The sequence below is a fragment of the Gopherus evgoodei genome, chromosome 2 (assembly GCF_007399415.2).
Source record: "Gopherus evgoodei ecotype Sinaloan lineage chromosome 2, rGopEvg1_v1.p, whole genome shotgun sequence".
Taxonomy (NCBI): domain Eukaryota; kingdom Metazoa; phylum Chordata; order Testudines; family Testudinidae; genus Gopherus; species Gopherus evgoodei.
In genome coordinates, this window is record NC_044323.1 from 88,961,962 (window position 1) to 88,985,197 (window position 23,236).

General features: G+C 40.0%; 1 protein-coding gene across 6 annotated transcripts in view; it reads right to left on the bottom strand.

Moving 5' to 3' along the window:
• Window positions 1-23,236, bottom strand: part of PDE1C (phosphodiesterase 1C) — a 566,690-nt gene that overhangs the window by 466,862 nt on the left and 76,592 nt on the right. For 5 of the 6 annotated variants that reach the window (XM_030551314.1, XM_030551316.1, XM_030551317.1 and 2 more), the window contains exon 1: window positions 6,308-6,466. The exons of the other annotated variant lie outside the window; for it this stretch is intronic. In XM_030551314.1, the coding sequence (XP_030407174.1) occupies window positions 6,308-6,392 (85 nt within the window). In that variant the 5' untranslated portion in view covers window positions 6,393-6,466. Of the gene's footprint in view, window positions 1-6,307; window positions 6,467-23,236 lie in introns of those variants that run through there. 6 annotated transcript variants of the gene reach the window in all.

Consider the following 23,236-nt stretch of genomic DNA (forward strand, 5'->3'; position numbering starts at 1 on the left):
ATCCTTCCCTTCTCCCCACCAATTCCCTTGAACCTCAACTAGGAGAAAAAAATCCAACAGGTCTTAAAAAGCAAAACTTTTAATAAAAAAATAAAGGAAAAAAGTAAAAGGTTTATCTCTGCAGTTTAGATGGTAAACCGTTACAGGGTCTTTCCACTTATAAACAATAGAAAGAAACTTTCTCCAGCAGAAACACAATTTAAGCTACTTCCAGCAAGTACACATATGTAAATGAAAAAAAAACAACAAATTAAAAGACTATGACCGCCTTTTCTTACTCACAATTCTGAATAGATACGAGACTGTAGCAGAGAGATTGGCAGAAACCTGATTGCACCTCTAGTCCCATCCAGGACCCAGAGAGAACAAAGCCAAAACCAAAACCCACAGATAAAGGCTTCCCTCCACAAGATTTGAAAGTATCTTGTCTCCTGATTGGTCCTCTGGTCAGGTGTTTGCAAGTCACTGTTTGTTAACCCTTTATAGGTGAAAGAGACATTAACCCTTAGCTATCTGTTTATGACACACCCACCTTGTGCCTCTAATACACTGAGACCAAAATGGCTATAACAACACTGCATACAATATATTTGTTGTCCGTTTTCTTTTCACTACATTTGTCTTTCTTTTCTTTATATCATATTGTATCTGTATTGATTTCAGAGTACACTGACAAATTATTTAACAAAATAATTAAAATAAAGACATAAATTTGTATCATATAGGTAGGTTAGTATCACATTATCATGCTTAGAATTCCTAGTTCTGCTGGTTCAGGTGGCAAGATACTTGACCTAAACATCAAAATTACTAATGTCAGTTCTTCTCTATCAAAAAACAGTGGTAAGCAGAACTCTTTTAGTTGCATCACTGGACAAGAGTTTTTTAAAAATTTGTGTAACAGCTTAGTTTTGGTGACTGAAATCCCCAGTGATGGAAGTTTTCTATCTGCAGAACAGAAACAGCTCATGGACAGGCAAGTGGAGCTCCCTTCACAGTACACAGTACTACCCCCAAACTAGAATTCAGTCCTGACTTGGAAGGCTCACTTCCAGAGGTGGAAATATACTTCAGGTTCCTCAAGTATCAGAGGGGTAGCCGTGTTAGTCTGGATCTGTAAAAGCAGCAAAGAATCTGAGGAAGTGGGTATTCACCCACGAAAGCTCATGCTCCAAAACGTCTGTTAGTCTATAAGGTGCCACAGGATTCTTTGCTGCTTTTTCAGGTTCCTCGACTTCTCTACCAATAGTGGTACCAGTTATGTTTTTTTTCCTGTCATTGGACACATGGCCACTAGAAAATGGACTGAGCCCACAAAATGCATTTCACCTTGTCCACAAAAGAGTGATCATTTTCTTCCACAGCAATCCACAGAAGGAAAAATCTGAAAAGCCACTAAATTAGGGTAACGCATAGCATAGTTAGTGGACCCTTGTAAACTACTGTATTTGGGAAGTGCAGTGCTGATTCCAGGTGCTGTCCCAATGCACTAACATGCCTCTTTAAAGAAGAGAAGTAAATGCAAGCAGTACAGTACAAATGAGGGGTGAGGCACCCATACCATCTCAACCGCAAAGATGTTTTCCACCAACAGTACCTCTTTAAAAGCTGTTGCAGATGAACAAGGGAGCTCCTGGAGTTAGCACTGCACTTCTGAAGAAGCTGAGGGGAATCCCATTGTGACAATCATGAAAAAATGCAACCTCATTACAGGAAAAGTAAATTTAGGCTCCCAACCCTTCTCCCCCAGGGTGTCAATCTGATATTACAATTCCCTTGTCTTCCCCCCAAAAATTGAAGAAAAGGGATTCCTGAGAACTTGTGGGCAATACTTGTTATAATTTCCTGTACATAAAGAACAACTACGTACTGTGAGTAAGATTGACAGTTATTTTACATTAAGAATAAAAACAAAACAAAAGTACAACTTCCATGAAAGAGTACAGCGTGGGTGTTTCCTCTGTAGCAGGTGGCATCTGATCAGATTACAAAATGACAGCTGCCATCAGAAGAACTCCTAAAATTTAAAGTTACAGTACACATAAATAGCAACTATTATCTAGTTAATGTAAAGACAGTCTTTCAATTGAACAGCAAAATAAGTACAGTGCAAACTTCGTATCTTTCTCACTCATTTGATGCTTGATTGTCCACATCACTCTGAATAAAAATCTACACCATACATGTCAGGTAGTTTAAATACTGGAACTTCTGCTGAGAGCCTGTCAAGTGAAAATGTCAGAGAAACAGAATCAATTTCCTCTAACAAGGAACTTTAGGGGTAAAGCGGTTTTCCTTATTCTAATAAAGCTACACTCTGCTTCACTGTAGAACCTCTACCTAAAACTTCTCCAGCACCATTCCTGCCTGGAGTCATATGACAGATTTAAATAAACAGTGCACATATCTTCACAAGTCACAATATTTATACAACCAATGCACAAAATGGATTACAAAGGTAAATTTCTGCAGTGACCTAATAAGAACATTGTGTCTGTGTATGCACTTCATAAATACACTTCCCTGGGTCACCAATTGAAATTTAATACCAAAATGGGGTTCAAACAATGAATCAGAAAATCACAAATTTTGAAGACACAGGAAACAGAGCTTAGGAACAAATACTGACCAGAGACTGAACTGCCATTGATCTGGACACAAAGCTCCCATTTATTTTAACTGGGGCTATGCATGCAGAATGCCGGCGGTGTCCTTTTTAATGACAGTGGAGCTCAAAGAATCTTTGCTGCAAGATCTTATAAATGGTAGTCAACATTGTTATGAATCAGACCCGCAAAACCATTTACTTCAGGTCAGTGTTCCTCCCCTCAGTACCTAAACAGTGTTGAGTTACATTAGAACTCCCAACCAATTCAGTTACTTCTAATAGTTATAATTGTATTCTATAACAATAAATTCATTAGAGTTATGTGGCTAGGACACTTAAAACAAAATGTTATTCAAACACTTCTGGATATGAAAAACCCGGTGTAAAAATTAGCTTTTAATGATAGAAAAACGATTAACAAAGAAGGAAAATATCATCTTGTTGACATTTTTGTTTACCATCTTCTCAAGTTGAAGGACAGTAGGTCTGATTCTTTACTTCCTTGAGTGTTTAGTTTAGTCAATTAGACCAGGTAGATATGAAACAGTAGATACAAAACAGTAGCATTCTGATACACTAGTGTTCTACACTCACTATGCACTGGAGTGACAAGACAGGGTGCAAAACAAGAAACAGGCACTGTGTTTTCATCACTAGTCTTTTAAACTTTCACTTGCACTCTGATTTGTTTATTTCTGAATGGGGAAATTGGCTACAGAGATAAATTATCTTTCTGGAAGAATTCAAATCTAATAGCCCCACTCCAGGCAAAAACTTCATAGACTATGAAACGTCCAGATGGAGAGGGAAGTCAAATAAAGGTCTCAGAACGAATATTTACTACTGGGTAGATTAGATGTATTATCCTGAATGGTCCCACAGAAGTCAAGGGACTTGATTCATAGGCACACTATGGTGCGTTTGCATAACTCCACTAGTGCAAAGGGACCATACATCCAATTTAAGTGGCTACTCAAGAAGTTTCCACCTGCTGTAGAGCTCTACACCAGGACTCCTCACAGCTCTACTCACAATGGCTGTCACTGGAAGAAAGGAGCAGAGACTCTGCTTTCCTGATATTCCCAGCTGCCAGAACTGTTTCTCTGAGCCACCAATACCAGGCTGAAAATTACAGCAGCCTGGAACTTGCTCTAATTAACACTATGGCATGAACAGGACACTGACCAGCACCAGTATAACGGAGCTATAAGGGTTGCATGAACGCCTGGAGTCACAGAACAGAGCATTTCCCCAACCTTCCCTGCATTAGAATTCTAGCATCCCACACAACTGATCTTCAGTATTAGGCCCAAACCCTTCTCCAAGAAAAGCTACAATAAGTCTAAATGTAAATCATCATTAAGTAAACGGTAAGTCATCTCCTAGCTGGAAGACAGCAATTAGATGCATAGACAGATTAAAATGTACATTGCATGTCATTTTACCCAGAGTTCCAGCTCAGCGCAGACTTTTAGCCTGGTATTTTTACTGTTTTATTGCCTGATCCTCAAAAGTATTAAGTTCCCACAATTCCTATGAACCCCAATAGAAGTTGTGGGAGCTCAGTATTTCCAAGGAATCACTGAGACTCTTTGAAAACCTGGTTCTAAATACAGAGGCAGAATTCTCTACCAATTAAAAGGAAGAAATACTAATGTTAAGTCCATTCCTTGTAGTTTTTAGTTGCCATGCAATTGCTAAGAAATATTCACACTCTTCAGTACAGAAACTTACACATATTTGATCACTCAAGAATCATTACTAGTACACAAAGCTTAGGAAGCATGTTTGCAAAGTTATCACAAATGCATACGTCTAATCAGAGCACATTCGTCAAGCCACACAGATCCTTTTGAAATATACCAATCATATTCTATTTCTACATACTACAGTATATGATAATATGCAAATAGTCAGTTGTTTTCCTTGGGTACCCATTTGTGCATAAATCTTGAGAAAAACATCTGTCAGATAGCATGACTACTGCCTTAAGAAAACCCTGATGAAGTGGGTATTCACCCACGAAAGGTTATGCTCCAATACATCTGTTAGTCTATAAGGTACCACAGGACTCTTTGTTGCTTTTTACAGATCCAGACTAACATGGCTACCCCTCTGATACTTAAAAAAAACAACATGAAGTTGGAATTGTAAATCCAAGTCCTTTGATGCAAAATCTGATTCAGTTTTCTCTAGCATAACTAGTAACAACAGACAAATAGCCAGGACAAAAATCTTGTTGGTTCTAAGTACGTATTAATAAAACTAAGCACACACACAAATGTTTTGTTGACTAAGCTAGTGCCGTGTCCTTCCTAGGCCCAAAAGAGAACAGCACCATGGGAATGCTAATCCCCCAAATTCCCACAGAGTGATGCAAAGTGATGCCAAATAACTCTATTTATTCATAAAGATACAAGGTGATAAATAGGCCTTTAAAATGGAATCTTGATGAAACTTTATTATGGAGAGGTGGTAGCCTCTCCATAGTTAAAGTAAAATAAAAATAAAGCATAATATTTGTGTTGTTTTCCTCTTCAAAGTGCAGTATGGACATTAACATATTGCTATATGAAAATATTTCCTGCAGTACATAATCTAAGTTTAAATAGTTCTCCCAGAAAGTTTAGGTTTTAACAGTTGCAAAAGGCATTACAAAACAAGACAGAGGCTCGGAAGACAAGAGAGGGAAGGTCTCACATCCAACAAAAAGTTTGCATCTGTCATTAGAGAACGAAATTCTCCGCTCAATTACACCAGTGTAACTCTAGAATAAACTCCATTGACTTTAGTAGTGCAAGAGAGCAGATTTGAGTCAATTTCTAAAAGATATACATAAAGTGATAGTTTCTTCCACATAGATTATCCAAAATTCCCACTTGGATTACAGAGAAAAATAAAATCAGCACAGTGGCTTGTTTTCTTTTTGAGATATACAGGGATTTGCATAATGCAGCCCAGTGAGATGTAAAATTTTGAAAGAACAACCTGTTCAGATTACTCAGCGTGCCTAACCTTTGCACAGCAAGCCTCACAAAGAAAAAAAAGCTGCAGACACCTGTAGCTTTGAGAAGGCTCACTTTTTCTCCCCTGCCAGCATAATGAACACAAAACACCAAAATCCATTCCTTATGTAAACAACTGCACCAGGAACAAACATGGCCCTAGAAATTAAAACCTCTCCTGATGCACTTCCGAATTCTAGCATATATATATATAAAAAGAGATTATATGTTTCTACTTTAGCTAGAAAATAGCACATAGTCATAAGTTTTTGAAGGCGTACTAGATGAGCCAAGAAACAATAAAAAACAAACCCCCAAACTCCCAGTGCTTATGTTACTGGACTTATCGGAAGGAAATGCATCAAGCAAGTTAGAAACATGTAATCCTAAAACACAGGCTTTCCTGAGGTAAGGCTCCAAAACAAAAGTTGTGCAAGCCTCTTAATTAAACTATTCCAAAAAACAGATGAAAGGGTTTAGAGCAGCTACTAGTCGAAGGCAAATTTCTTCAACAGAGGAAAATAAAGAACACATCTGGATACAAAGCAAAGCAAAAGTTACAACACATCTATGCATTTCAAAAAGCATTGCTGGTGGATTAACTGTCTCCTCATACTGTGCCTAATATACAAAGAAAGCTAGAAGAAAAGGGAGGGAGGGATATAAAACCAAGAATTAAAACAAAAAGCCTCACCAATCGTAAAGCTAAAGCCATCAATGCTGAAAGTGGCACTCCGGCATTTTTTAAATCCTTCTTTTCTACTGCTTGGCTCTGTCATGATCCTGTCAGTTTGTACTCCAGCAGCAGTAGTTCTCCCCTCCTGAAACCAGAGCTTCTGAGCTAGCAATTAGCTGTCCTGGTATCTCTGCCTGTAGCAGCAGCACTCACACCAGACTTCACACATCTCCTCACGCAGAGAGCTGAATCTGAAAGACATGCACCCAGCAGTATTCTCCACCCCCTAAAACTGCCTGGCATGTTATTGACATGCCTACTCAGAGTTTAACAACTGGTTAGAGGCTCTGGGATCCAAACTTAACAGTCAATTAGTGTAACACTCCTGAGTCAACAAGTCAATTGTCAAATTTCTGGGTAGGAGTTCAGTATACAATTAAAATAATCTGAAGTGTTAAATTTTGCTAGAATCTAAGCACTGGCACTCCTTGTATTCCATGTAGTTTTGGATATATTTTGCTTTCCACAACCAACCCTGTACAATTTTTCTTGAGTATGTACCTGAATATTTGGATGCTAATATCTAAACTGTATTGTTACATTTATTCACCTAAATTTGGGTTATTGCTGATTATGCATTATATGTATCTTACGACTTTTAAAACAAGTATTTGTGGATAATCTAAGCACTATACCCAGATGTACAGACACTCTTTTTTTAACCTGTGTACTATATAATTTTCTAACATTAGCTTTAAACCCCTGCCTTTATAACTCTCCTAGTTTATAGAGGCTTCATATGTGCAGCAAATTACAGTGCTCAAATTCCAGCCCAGTGCTTGTGGACAACACTAGTGTTTTAATCCCACTCAAGGATAATGCACCATCAATAAATAGTTTTTATACTGGTTGTAGATCTTTGAAAACACATATATTGGCAGGAATTTAACCAGTAGAGCAGATACAACTATGAGACACTACTAAAAGTAAATTATCATTGACAATGAAGCATCCAGCAAAACCTGTGAAAAACTGAAAAGTCTGCAGGCTCTACCTTTCCTCAGCAGTTGCTACCACAAGGATAATATATTGCACTTAGCACTTTTGTCCAAGGATCTCCAAGAACTTTGACAACATTAACTGAGCTTTGCAATACGCTGGTGAAATAAGTAAGCATTACTGCCATTTTTATGAATGGGCAAACTGGAGCAGAGCAGTAAAGAAACTTGATGATGTTCGCATAGCAGGTTAGTGGCAGACCAGGAATAAACAGCATGCACGTCCTGGCAAGAACCGTACATGGTGGTTTCATTTCACTCAGGTTCTTGCAAACCTTTTTTCCTGTGGTCTTGATCGTGAATTCCCAACCCCAAAGTGCTTGGATTTCTCAGGTTATAAACTATAATAAAGCTCAGCTAAATTCACTAAGTTTTGCACAATTTTGGATGGACTCCACATGGATCCATTAAGTTTTGTAAGGTTTCCAGCCAAAACAGTAACTCAGCTCAAGTTCCTTCAAAGCTTGGGTAAACTATGTCAAAAGATTTAAAAACATCAGCAAATCTGGTCAGTTTCAGGCATAAAATCTGAAACCAGGTTAGATTTCTAGGAAAATCTGGAAGAAGGTGACAGTTTTGCATAGCTCGAGACCTTGCTTACTCCCAGTCTGGACTTCTGACTTTGTAGAAGGATTTGGTCAAATATACCACTGCTATCTGTGAGAACAATTCCACTGAAGTCAATGGAATCAAGTCTACTTATGCTGTGTTAAATCTAGCCTAGTGACCTCAATAGTGTAAAGTAATTCCTTGTAAACATTTACAATAATTTGCATGTTAAATTAATTCTGTAGGCCAAGGTTTCAGCCCAGTATTAACTAGGCCTCCATATTTGGGCCAGAAATTTTGCAGGTGCAAATAACTTGGGCATGATTTTTCACCTACTGTTATGGTAATTCAGATGTTGAAAATGTCTCCATCTTTTATACGTCACTTGTCTTCTCAGACTGTAAATTCATCAGGGCAGAGGCTGTCTCTTACTTATGTCTTGTACCTATTTTACAGGAATGGGGCTGTGATCCTGACTGAGCCTCTTGGCAGTACTATACTGACATGAAACTTACATCAACTGCAGCTACTATTATTTGCAGCCACACAGTTACAAGTGTAAAATCAGCAATTTTTAAAATCTATCCTTGTAAAATGTGTCCACTTCAAGAAAGTATTTTGAAGGGTGATTTAATAAATGAGGGGGCCTAACTACCTCATGAACAATGTAAAAAAAAACAGAACTAGTTTAAAATTCTGTATCTCTATAATCATTTTCTCTGTCACTGGTTATTTAGGTCATACACCTACATCAGCACTAATGTACTGCCTAAGAAAGCAAAGGCTTAAAATTGACTCCAAATACCAGAACCAGAATGTACAAAGTTAAATGTATCTAATGGAAAAGGTAAAAGTGTGAACCTGCTTTCTTATTGGCTACTGTACTGTACTGGTTCCTTTCTGCTTGATCCCATTTAATTCTTTGCATCTTGCAGAATTAGTGTGTTTTGGCTCCTATCTAGATTTCAGTTCTGGTGATTATATTCTGCCTTCCTATACCACCACTCCATTTTCACTTGGGGCGTAGTATTCTTCACTTCCTATTCTAAACTGTTGGTAGTGTTGATTTATGCTGTTGAACAGTTTCTGTGGCTGTAATTCAGTGTTGTGTGAAGTGCTCCCTGTATAGAGTTTGTGAATCGCTTTGCATGAAAAGCATTGTGTTAATGTAAAATATTTATTATTATCGCTGTAAACAGCACATTGTATCCATGGCAACATTTAACTTGTGAACACAAAAAAAAGCAATTACTTTCTCCCCCCCCCCACCCCAATTACTTTTTTTGAGGGAGGAAGGTGTTGTATATATATTTATGACATATATTAAAACTAAAAATAATCTCAGATCAAACCTTTGATCCATCCAATATATCATCCTGCATCAGTAGCCAGTACTAGCTGCTTCAGAGGAAGTTGTAAAAAATCACAAAAATGGACAATTAGGCAGTACTTTTGTCTTAGCCCCAGGCAGTTAGTTTATGTCCGGAGGTTTTGTATCCATTATAAGTTTTTGTCCTACCTACCATAACAGATAGTTTGTTCACAGTCGTATTAAGGTCTAAACCTTTTCTGAATCCAATTAAGTTTTTTGCCTTAATATCTTGTGAGTGAGTCCCATAAGCTCATAATGTGTTGTGTATAAAGATATTTCCGTTTTACAGTTCAAATGTGTCGCTTAATTCTCCTTGGATGTCCCCTGCTTCTTGTATTGTGGGAAATGGAAAAATCAGAACTTGGGTAAAAACGTAGCACCACCAGAGTCAATGGCAAAACTTGCACCAACTTCATGGGGCCAAGATTCATCTCTCACTTTTTCTTCTCTATATTATTAATACATGTTATATACCTCTACTGTATCAATACTTAACGTATTCATGTCTTACAATAGCAACAATGAGTGTGGTCCTTACCACATGGGTTAAATCTGTAGTAACGTTATGGAAGTTAGTGGTGTTACAATGGGAGGTACAAGTGTACAATGAGGTTAGAATCAAGCCCAGTGAGTTTATGCCACCATTTGTAGACATGTCCATTTTTTGGGGGTGCATGCAAAACCTGGAGCCTGATTTTCAGTGGCACCTAGAATCCACAACTCATTTGATTTCAGGGATACCTCTGGGTTTTCAGCACAGCTGTAAATCCAGCTCAAAGTGTCCGTAAATGGAGACTCAAAACTGAGGCACGCGAAATTCAGATAAAAAGATACTTTTTAAAATGTAAATTTTAATGTCAGGAATGATTAAATTCAGTCAGTCGCTAACAGCTTGGAAATATGTTTCTTCATGTACAGAACCAGTCTTGTACCCCTCAGCTCCCCTTGATCTAAATGGCAGTTGAAAACATTCAGCACCTCAAAAGAACGTTCAGCACTTTGCAGGACTGAACCCTGTAAGTTGTTATCCACTTCATTTGAAAGACTGGAACTTGAAATCCCTGTAAATGTCTGATTTCAAATGTTTAATTTTCAAGACTTAAAATGTGGTCCCATGCCTTAAATATGATACAGAAATGGTGATATTCTTGACTGAAAGCTTCTATGGTTTTATTGTTCCTAGAATTACTCCCATCTGGATGCTATCAGAACACTGTCACTGTCAGGAATATTAATTAGATTTTAATTATTTTTGGTCAGGACAGCCAGAAAGCCATAGGAGTTATTTTTTAAATGTTCAGGTATTCTGTTGCTTTTCACTTGTTACAAACCTCACCATTTTCTCCTTCCAAATGGAGTATCCTCCAAAGCATTTAAATATTCTCTTTGCTTAGGCTATTTTATATTTTCTGCTGTGTGTAGTCATTTTATGCAATTTAAAATGACATCATACCACAGAAAAAATGCAAATGTACATGCCAAATTCTCGGCACGTGAAAAAAAACTGATTAAATTAATAATGGTCTGGATTTACTCTTGGCCATTTCATGCAGGTCCATATCTAAATGGACACTTGTTATGTTCAGAAACAAATTGACTCCAGGTTGTCTGTAAACAGTTGCATAGCAAGCTGGTGGTCCAAATGCACTCTGGTGCAAGCAGTTTCATCACTAACTTCAATAGTGACAAACTGTGGTGTAAGATAAACTTTCAATAGCAATTGCCATCAAGTGGGCATAAGTGACAAAATAGTATCTTGCATTGATGTTGGCATTCAGTGGGGATTCAAAATTAATATAATAAGAAGATAGATAGTGGAAAAAGAGGTTGCAGCAGAAAATAGGAACATGACAGCATAAGCTGAAGCACATCCCTGTGTGTACGCGCACACAGTAACTTATACCTGAACCATGCCTAATATATCTGAGGCCAATAGCAGCCTTGGCAAAAGCAAGTGCAGTCCCCATGTATTTAAATGGGAGTTCTGCTGCTTATGCCACAGCTGAATGATGTCACCACAGAACACCAAACTGATGTAAGCTACCCTCATTAGGTCAGCTTCTGTTCTCACTTACAATGGTAAGACCAGTGAAGTCAATGGAGTGTAGATATGGGAGGAAAGTTAGGCTGATTTTGCACCTCCACTGAACCAAGGTCATGATTTTCCTCTCCATTTCACCAGTGTTCCACCAGTGTACTTCAACTGAAGTTACTGGTTTCACAATTGAAAAAATGGTGTAACAGTAGAAAATCTGGCTGCAAGTCAGTGCAAATTACATTTTACTAATAGGCCAAATTCTGCTGCCTATTAGTGTGAATCCAGAGTAGCTCTTCTGACTTCAGTAAATTACTCCAAATTCACACTGGTGTCATGGACAGCAGAATTTTGTCCAATATGCAACTAAGACTATGTTTACACTATGTTGCAGTGTGTACTACAGGGGTGTGAGCTGCAGGATGGACCAAAGTGTTGTGCACTAGCTTCTCCTTGTGCACTCTGCTGGTGCAACCTAACAGGTGCCTAGTTCACATAAACCCAGTCTTCAGGACGAGGTTAACATGAACTAGGTACCTTTTATGTGGTGTAAGCAGCATCCACAAGGGGAAGTGTAAAAGGGCTCAGCCGAGGCTCGTCCCTCCGCGAGGCTGTGGGGTATCCTACCGCCTCGCACTAGGTCACTCCGGGCCCAAGCCTTGGGTCAGGGCAGGCCAGTAAACAAACAGTCAGGAGCTCAGGCCCTTGGACAGGGGCGGAGCCAACAGTTCAATACAAACCCAGAGCCTAGGTCAAGGGGGGCAGCAAACCCACAGTCAGGAGCTCAGGCTTCTGAGCAACTGGTGTGAGGGGGAGACTGCCACCTGCTCCACCGTGTCCCAGCCCGGGGCCCTAGCAGCGGCAGAAGACTCACTGCTGCGTCAGTGGGGATCCTGACTGTAACACACTGACATTGGTTCTGGCCCTGCTGTGGCCAGGCCAGAGTCGACTGCCCCTGGGCTACTTCCGGACTCCCATTTTAATGTATTCTGCAGTTCACACACCCATGGTCAACCATGTGGCCGACTGTAAATAAGTCCAAAGACAATTTAGACAGTCAGTCCTGTAGACCATAATTAATGTCACTGCTGAATTTAGTGTAGTTCTTTTCCATTACCTCTCTTCATAAGTCAAGAGTGTGGCAGTCAAGAACAACGACCAGTTAGCTCATGTATGCAAATTATGGCATCCTGATCGGCTGCTCAGCCATCATTATTTTCTCTGAAGTCATTCTGCAGCTCGTCAAACCATACAAAGGAAATATGTGCTTTCCGAGTCACTCATCACATCATTTGCAGTTCTTGCTGGATTTTCATCTTCTCTCCTCTTCCCTTCCCATTTAGAATGATAGCTTTGAAATATGTTATGCTAAAGAAATTCAAGAGCATGCTGAAGAGGTATTCAGTATTTGTGATGAATATATGTGTCATGTATGTTGTTATACTCCTAGGGGGGCAACTCTTTAGCTGGTGTAAATCAATGAGCTCCACTGACTGAGCTCCAGGGACTTCAATTAAGTTACTCTGGATTGACACTGCAGTAAATGAGATCAGTCTGGCTCTACCTCTCCAGCCAGGAGGTAGGAACTAAGCTGCTTTTAGGGCATTGTTTAAATGGTTCCCCACTGTCAGCAAATGGTACTGTAAATAACTAACCTCCACACAACCCTATCCTCATCACATCAGATGAGGAGCCCAGTGTTCAGGCTCCACTGGGCTCTTTGATTAGCTAGCTAAGTTTTGCTGCAGAGTGACATGAGGCTAACCATCCTCCTCCAGCAGCTGAGGCATGGCTGTTACCTCTGTGTTCCCAGACCCCCCTTACTTCTGGCTATCTTCTGCCCTTTATCCCTACCCAGAGCACAAGCATACAGGACTCCATGAAAGCGGTACTCCTTGACTTGCCAAATAAAAAAATCCTTAATATAACAAAGTCACATAATAAAAAGGCACATATCCTATCAGAGCACATTAGCAAATGAGGCAAAGTGCCTTCAAAATGTCAGAGCCACCCAAGTAATGTGGTCATTCATCAGCCTGCATATATTCCAAATCACTCCCTTTCCAAGTCAGCTGCCAGTCATTAAATCAAACCAGCATGAGCAAGTAAAACAGACAGCCAGTTCCAACTTTTATTATCAGGAGTCCAAAAATAGACTCCTCAGGCCACATTCAATTCCTGAACCCAGCATTTTGGCGAGGCCAAAATGTCGTTGTTGCTAAACTGAATGTGGCCTATAATCTATTTGCAGTACTGGCTGTTTTCCTTATTGATATGATCAGGATTTAAAGAGTGGAAATTAGCAAAAGCTGCTGGAGAATGTACACATTTTTATTTTCATGTCAAATAGAGATAAATAAGATAATATGCATATGTTCTTACTACAAGGTTGCTACACAACATTACTTTATTTCTTAGACTTCAGAACAGTAACACATTAGAACTCAAAAACAGAGAGATGCAAAGCAAGCTGCTTTCTAAGGCAGAAAGAGACAACTCATCCCACCATTTTCTAGACTAGTTTCTTCCATCCTGAATTACTCTGATGCATACTTCACTACAGAGCCTCCTAGTCCAGTAAACAGGTTGTCTCAGTCACAATCTGCTTCTTGATCTCCCCGCTGCTCCAGGGAAGAAGTAAACTGCACCAGGCTTATGCTCAGCGCAGTGTGGCATTAGATTTGATCAAATCAGTTTCATCTAATTTGTAATTAGTTACAAAAAGATTCTAATAATATTTATTCATTTTCTATTAGTAACACCAATATGCCCCCTTTGGTGTAGCTATAGAGTGGGCTAAAAAAATTTATTGGAAATTGGAGTTTCAATGGTAACAACAAGCTTTTTCATGGAAAAATTTCACTGCATCATTTTTGTCCATTTTTCTTTTTTAAATTCTTTTAAAAGTGACAAATCTGACTTTAAAAAAATCATTTGACATGGTGGAGAAAATAAAACAATTCCACTTAAAATAAGACAGTTTTCTCCCCCTTTTTCCACTGGGGGAAAATAAAAAGAGAGGGAGTAATAAAAGAGTAAAGGTGATAAAACAAAAAATGATTTGTTGAAAAGAAAAAGTGAAGAATTTAATACAAAATGTAATTGATTTTTTTAATTGAAAAAAAAAATTGCAACCAGCTCTAGTAATGTTGGAAGGAATTAGGAGGCCAGGTCACATGCACACATCCTCCCGATAGAAATCCAAGGATTAAGTAGCACTACCGGACTTCCCGAGGTGGGCCACGGAGGCAGTGGAGATTGAATGGCTTTCTTTAATGCACTCATCATATTTAGACCTTTAAGTGAATGTGCATGGGTTGATTGGTTCCAAACCAACCTAAAAGGTTCAGTTCATAAACCTCTTTGCATGGCCCCACTCTCAATAAATGAGGCCACCTTACGAGTCTAAGACACATTACATTTCCCCCACACTATTTTGTGTATGTGCAGATGTGAGGGTGAGGAGATTAAATCTATAATATTCTCATTTTGTGTCCTCTAGGTTATAGGATAAGAATATGAAAGAAAACTTAAGCAAGCCAAAAATCCTGGGGGAAATGGACCTTAGCCTTCTAGGCAGCTTCAAGTGGGATCGCTCACAGATAATGATATCCCTAAGGGTACGTCCAGACTACCCGCCGTATCGGTGGGTTAAAATCGATTGCTCGGGGATCGATATATCGCGTCTAATCTAGACACGATATATCGATCCCCGAGCGCGCTTATATCGATTCCGGAACTCCATCAACCCCAATGGAGTTCCGGAATCGACACGGAGAGCCGCGAACATCGATCCCGCGCCATCTGGACGGGTGAATAATCCGATTCACGTAGCTGAAGTTGCGTATCTAGGATCGATTTCCGGCCCCTAGTGTGGACCAGCCCTAAGAGTGCATGCTAACGCGTCACACTAGGCAGCAACCAGTTACCAAAGAACATTTGCACTCAGTGGAATTGAAAGACAACAAAAAAATTAGCCCACATTACCAATGTGCTAAGTGCCCTGTCTTCAACATATTATTTTAATGGGGGCTCTGCATTTTAATTTAATTTTAAATGACTCTTCTTAAACATTTTAAAAGCCTTATTTACTTTACATACAACAACAGTTTGTTTATATATTATAGACTTACAGAAAAAGACCTTCTAAAAACATTAAAATGTATTACTGGCATGCAAAACCTTAAATTAGAGTGAATAAATGAAGACTCTGCAGTCACTTCTGAAAGGCTGCTGACTCCTGCTTTACAGAGTACTGTCTCACTCCATGCTAAATCCACATTCTGCAAACAGCAGCTGTAATCCATAAACTGTGCTTTTTCAGCAGAGTACCTTTGCAGAGACTGGATATCTGAAGGATTAGTAATGGGATAGATATTGAGAAATTCACCTCCAGGTCACCAGTTCAAATCTAGCTTGCCAGTGTCCAATACCCATCACCATTCTAACGGATTTTTTTGAGACTTATAAGACATGATCTTCGTGGTCTCAGCCAAGTTCAGTGGACAGGCCTCCAATTAAACCTGCTACAATCGCCACATTTTTGGCAGCTTGTACAGAAAGGCCAAAGGCTGAATGGGTATTTACAGTGAGCTATTTTCACACCACCCATATTGTCCTTCTAGGCCAGCGTTTATGACTGGCAGGACAGTGTAGACCAGCGTTCATGACTGGCAGGACAGCGTAGAAAAGATTGCATTGCTGCTGCCCATGTTGTACAGTAACTGGTTGTGGGTAAACAGAGGATTGCTGTCTCTGGGGTTGCCATTACAGAACTTCTAACAAAAGGATGGTGATAGGAATTACTTTGGGAGTTAACTAAATGGCAAGAGAGCGTATTTATGTGTTGCTGCAATAAAGTTACATTGAAAATAATCCTTACTGCTGATGAGATGTTCTTACATCTACACCATTGTTGATAGTTCAGATTTATAACACATTTGCTTTCCTCTGATTACATTACGCACACACAAAAATCTATGTTAAAAGAAAGTTAAAGTTGCAAAGCCGAGCTCTTAAAGTTAAGAAATGCCAGACTTAAGGTTGCCTGAGCAACCTAATTCAGCACCCCTGTGCATATGTACTATGATATAGTCTAATTACATCATCATATATTGGTTTTTTTCCACAGGACCCATACCTCATTCTATAACAGGCAACCTTAATTCTGGTATTTCTAAAATGTTAAACACTTTACTTTTCAATCTTAACTATCTTTTAATATAGATTTGTGTGTGTAATTTCCTAGGATTCTATTCTGTGGAATCATACTGATTATGGATCATTATCTATACCATCCACAGGAGACCAACTTGAGAGAGAGCTGTGCTTAATTGCTAGCCACGTTTGAGTTTGGGAAATAATTGCTCAGGGAACTATGATCAAGCTGTTAATTCACTAACATTGCAATCTGCACACCAATACAGGAGTGGAAAACAAGGTAGTGCTAAAAGAAAAAAGATTTAATCCACAGGTTTAGCATCCTGTAGCTAACCTACTTGGAAGATTATTAACTTTCTAGTTACTTTACTATGTTCACATTGTGACTGCTGTAGTATAATGTTTTAATATTAGAAACTCTTATTTTGGTTAATTGGCACCTAAATTTATGTCTGATACCAGCAAAGTATTTTACAGAGTTATTACAGAATTTGATTATTCTTGCTAATAAATATATATACACGTCTCATATAAGTGATGCAAACTACCTTGGGGCTTAGTTAGATGGCGCTAGAACATAGATGGCTGCTATTCTGATATGAGCATTTGGCACATAATCCTTGCTGCAGTTCCTGGAAAAATTAAAATGTAAAAATCAGGTGTATATTTAATTTGTTCTAATCTAATAACGGAACAAACAAGTACAAATTCACACACAAATTGCAAATCAGAGGCAACGGCAGAGAGAAAGAAATCATGGTTTAATATTGTGAGGGTTGGATTAAAAAAAAAATAGATGTGGCCTATAAAACAGGTTTTTAGAAGTAGGTGGTGTTGCCTGGGGGTGAGAAATAGTTCGCATTACCTCATCAGTTTCTAAGTTTTATCATATCTGTTTTATTGGCAAATGTCCACAGCCATTTCAAGAAATCTTTTTTTTAACTTAATTTTTTAGAGGCTATTTGATTAGTTTCAGCGTATCACTCAAACCCCTGTCCATCCACAAGTGGAATCACATCATTCTCCTGGCTATAGAGGAGGAATGTTATTACCCTTCTATAATAAGGGCACATTGAATTGTGTTATTGTGAGATTTACATAACAATTTTTGTGTTTTCCCTACTATGTAGAAGTTCTAGAGAACGATCTGCATGGATAACTGCAATTCAGTCACTAGGTGCCTGAGAAACACATAAGGCATAGATTGATGTTTGAAGCTGGGCTTCAACTAGTACTTAATTGTACCAGTGGTCCTTCTCAAGATTGGGATCCATAAGATCTTTGCATGTGATTTATTTCTCCATGTGGATAGACGTTTTTATATAGGAAGCCAATACTAGGCCCATTTTAGGAGCTGTCAGCTAGGTCACTTAAGAGGTTAAAAGAATTAGCTTCGTTTGGCAGAGCAGATTTAGTGACTAGAGTGCTTCTACTGGGTCCAAAATTGTAACAATTGATTAATAAATGCATTTCCCTTTATCATCAGAAAACCAGAGACTAGCATCATCTTGGCTTTCCAGGGGCCTGTCACTTGATAGGTACATGCTTAACTAAGTAAATCCAGCCCTGGGAAGAAATGTTTTTGGAAGCTGGAAGGAACTCATGTTCAGATTCCTAAAATTCAATCTGCCATCCTCAAAGCTGGTGAGGTTGGGGATTTTACAGCCAAATCCACAAAAAAAAAAAAGTTACCTAAAAATGGAAGGGCCACTATCTCCAACTGAGATCCTTAGTATCCCTCAGAGAGCAGAGGAAAGGAAGATTGTTCCAAATCTCTCATATTGGACATGCGGTTTAGACAATCTGTCCCATCTTCCACATTCCAAATTACCTCATCTAATCCAGTCTCATATTGTGGAGAAAGTTAACAATAAGTCAGCAGTGAAACCACAAAAGCAAGTGTTGATCTTTTAAAAACAGATAAAATTAATTTTATTTGTTTACCTATTTTTTACCAGTGAGGACAGAATATTTTTACACAGCACCAATTATGATTTATGTAAAGCATGAGAAGGCTGCAGATGTACTTTGCAACAATAAATGTGAATTCAAACACCTCTCATAATGTACAACCTGCCACTTGACTTAAAAGACAGCCTGGTTGTATTCAGTTACTCCTGCGCATGCACAAAAACATGGTGCTACACAGGTTGCTATTATGCTTTTTATGGTGCTGACAAAAAATGGTTAAAGAAATACTGAAGGTGATTATTGTTAAGTATTGATGTAACATACCTATGCCTCATATTTAGTAAATATTTCAACTATTAGATTAATACAATGTTTCAATCTTGAGTTTAGTGTTTGCACCTATTTCTTTTAAAAAACCCCAGTTGTTATACAAAATCTTGCTCCTTGAATATATACTTTTTATAACATCTGCTCTGAATAACAGAAGTGTCTTCCTGGACTTTCATTCCTTTTAAAAATATTTTTAGGTAAATCTTTGAAAAAGAATGGCTCAGGGATCTATGTCCTGAATTTAGTTTGATAATGATTCATAAGGAGTTGTTTTTTTAAACTTCGGAAATATACCGAGCTCTGTTTGATGCCTTTGATGGTAAAGAATTATTCACTGTGTTTCACTGCACAGTCCATTATACAAAGAATGATGGCTCTTCTTTTATGAGTCTAGTAGAGCTAGTGAGTATAGCAGAATGCATTTCGGGCTATTCATCCAATCAGATTGCTTATCAGAAATTCACCATGATGGTAAATATTTGAATAGTTTGCTTCAAGCAAAAGACCATTTTAATACGTTGTGACTACATCAGAGGCTCTTTACTCATGAGACCCCTACAGTGAAAATAAGAGGTAACCTCAAGCAATAATAAACTGGCTCTGCTGAATAGAGACAGAACTGCCAATTGTGTCATGGGCCCTAGACTGCTAATAGGTAAAGGCCCTCTGGGGCCTGTGCCTTTGGATTTTGGCAGTCTTTCTATGGACTTCAATGGTGAACCATGCCCTTGGAGCTGGAAAAGCCAAGTTCTATCCCTACTGTCTCCAAGAAGCTCCCTACAGGCAATGGAGCACCGCAGAAGGTAACCAGAGCTGGTCAAATAAATCTATTTCTGACAAATGTCATGATATTTTCCCTATTCACTCAACTTCTGATTTGCATAATTCAGATGTGAACATTTATGAGCATATATTAATTTCACAAGTATTTTTTCATCTTCTTTCCAGCTCCAGTGACAAGTGTGAAACCCTACGTTGCCACAGATTTAGATGAACATTAATAATAATTAAAGCACCAATGCTTTAATTCAATCAAAGTGCAATCAATGAGCACTTTCAGTGCCTCAGACTCCCAAAGCATTCTTCTGTTGCCAAGTCAACTCATTCAGCTCTCAGAATGTTCTACAATGAGTGGCTATTGCTGCAAATCAGAAATAAAGCTAAAAATCTTTACTCAGACACACTGAGAGAGATAAATATGCATGGCAAATAGACTTTGACAGCTCCACTTCGGAATATTCCTGTCATTGACTTCACATGACATTTAAGGATGGAGAAGAACGGGAAATCACAATGTCTAATAATAAGTTAGATAACTATCACAGCTCTAGTCGAACTCCCCCCTGGCCCTTTAGCCATTCATCCAACCACTGAATCCCCTGCTGTTTTAAGCCTCCGGTGTCTAAAAGGAGACCAGGTATTGCCACTGCCTTAGGATCTCTGGGTACACTCTTGGGGTGCAGATCTTCTGTCTGCAGGGGCGGCTCCAGGCACGAGCGCTCCAAGCGCGTGCCTGGGGCGGCAAGCCGTGGGGGGGCACTCTGTCGGTCGCTGCTAGTACGGCAGGCAGGGTGCCTTTGGCGGCTTGCCTGCAGAGGGTCACTGGTCCCGTGGCCATGGGACCAGCGAACTCTCCGTGCTTAGGGTGGCAAAATATCTACAGCTGCCCAAAAAGAAGCCCAAAAAGAAGAAAGTTGCAGCCACACATTATCCCCAGCCCAGCCCCTAGAATTGAGCTCACAGACTCCCCCAGCTTAAACATACCCTCTCCCAGAACTCCACAGAAAGAGGCAAGCTTTTTGATTTACCTCTTCAAAGGGGCAGATGAAATGCCAGGCCACTTTGCACAAGATTCTTATACACTATTGCTCTTTTTTTAATAGCATAAGAAATATACAGATTTATACAAAAATTATGCATTTCGCTCCCTCAATTTCCTCACCAATCCATAGCATTCTTCAGACTGTGGTCAGCATCCTCCGGGGCCATACAGTGTCATACTGTTGCAGTGCCTGGTTTGTATTCTAAGAAATACGGAGTCTTCTCTCTCCAGCTTGCCTGCTGTGACCTTGGCCAGTCCATCCCCTTTCTGTCTCCTGCCCAAAACTCCTGTGCATCTCTGAGCCTTCCCCTCTCAGTCCTTTTTAAAGGCTAGCATCTCCACCTTGGAGTCTTTGTTTTGCTGCTGCTAACTTTCTACTCTCCACCCCAGTTCCCTGTTGAGGGAAGTTGGAGAGAACTGATTTCCCCACTCAGGCAACCTCTTTAGTAGAACGATTGTCCAGTCATTAAATTCTAATGGCCCATCATTTTCCTTAGTCTGGCAGAGATGTGATACAGTACCGCAAGCCCGTGGTGGTTTTCACATTTACATAGAGGAATGTAGGATACAATAATTTTCATTGCAACCATACCAATATCAACTAGAATTCATAAACTATATAGGCAGATTTCCCAAATTATCACACCTCTGAAGGCTATTTTTAGATGAATAAAGTCCCACATTTCAGGAGCCCAAATGCCTTGATGTCGAGGTCTTCATATCTAAAAGTGCCATAAGCCAGGGCTAAAGCTTAACCCCCCTTGTGTCACTGCAATTGTGCCAAACCAGGGTTCAGATTTTGGGTCCGGGATCTTGCAGAGCTGGAGGGGCCAAGCTCGAGTTAAGCCATGACTGAGTGTCTAATTCTATTGCTTTGCAATGCAGATGCAGCCTAGCTTGACTCAAGTCCCAGGAGTCAGAAGTATCCCACAATTCCATGGGACAACTTCCTTAGTCCTCTCTATCCCAACAATCTACAATATATTCTAATGAAAACGGAAGCCATCTCACCCCCTACTCCCACTTTGCAAATGGCAGTAGTTCAATTCAATGTTAACCCCTTCTCTTCTGATCACCAACCTGCAAGGACTCTATCAGCCTCCTGGGTTTAAAATGGAGAATGAACCAATCAAGCCTTTTGCAAAGTGAGCGACTTCCTAGTAAGGGCAAGCAGAGCTGTCCCTTGGATATGGATCGGGGTGACCGCCCTGGGTCCTGTGCTTTGGGGGGCCCCCCCCCACGCTTTGTGAGAAGGTGGGTGGGGAGGTGAGGCGAGAGGTAAGCAGGTGAGTGGGGTGAGAAGGTGAACAGAGAGGTGGGCAGGCAAGTGGGGGGGCGAGGAGGAGGCCCTCTACCAGAACCTCCCCCTCCTCCCAGCACTTCCTGCCCATCAACAGGCCCCGCCAATCCCTCTCAGCGCCTATCACCTGCCACAGATCAGATGTTTCACAGTTTCAGGAGGCACTGGGGGTGGGGGGAGAGGAGCAAGGGCACAGCGCTCTCGGGGGAGGGGCAGAACTGGGTCAGAAAGAGGTGGAGCGGGGACGGGAAGAGGCAGGGCGGGGACGGGGTATGGCCTTGGGGAAAAAGGTGGAGTGGGGGTGGGGCCAGGGTGGAGCCATGAGGAGTGCCCCCCAGCAGATTAGAAACTCGGTGCCTATGTCCTGAGCCTGACACCTGCTAGAGACGGCCCTGGGTGCAGGATGGGCAGTAAAGTTTTCACATAGTCCTAGGGCTAGAGCAGTCACATTGTGGGCAAGAGGCTGCACTAGGGACTCTGGAATATGGTTACTTTGACTCAGGTTTGCGCATTGCGCTGTGTATGCCAGACCACTAGGTTTGAGCACAGAACAGAAAAAAGTCTTAACATAAGGTTAAAATACAATGTAGATGCTCAAGCTCAGGGCTCCCTAACATGGATCAGTTGATTCAAGTCTCATTGACCCTGGGCTTACACATACCCTATGGGATGTCTAGTTCCCATGGACTTAAGGTATACCGGCAAAAGTGCTTGATGCTAGTATAAGCTGCATCTATACTAGAAGGGTTTGCCAGGATAGCTATACCAGCACTTTAACTTTTCTAATGTAAACATTCTAGCATAAAGAAGGCCTTTCACGGGGACTTGGGTTTTGAAACGTGCCTCTGAAAATCTCCCCTGAAGTGACTAAGGGCATGGTCTACACTATGGGCACTACAGAGACACAGCTATAGCACTGCATAGATGCTTCCTACAACCAGTGTAGGCAATCCACCTTCCCAAGCAGCGGTAACTATGTTGATGAAAATTCACCAGTAGCTGGGTCTACAATGGGGGCTAGATTGATTTAACTATAATGCTTGGGGGTGTGAATATTTCACACTCCTGAGCAACATAGCTAGGTCAATCTAGATCAAGGCTTAGTCAATAACACTTTAGCTTTCAAGTCACTTTGTGCAAACACTTATGAATGTGTTTAACTTTGCTCAGGTAAGTAATTTTTCACGTTAAGCATACGTGTGTTTGTGAGATCAAGGGCCACAATAGCACTTCCTTTCAGCCACAGAAGTCACTCTTCTTTTAATGTACTGATCATTTTATTGGACAAAACTTATTACATTTATAAAATTTGTTTCAAAGTTAAAACCTGATATGTTAACCTATGAAGATGTTATGATTTTTCTAAGCATCCACTAATACATGTTTATTCCACTTATCTTTACAGCTTAT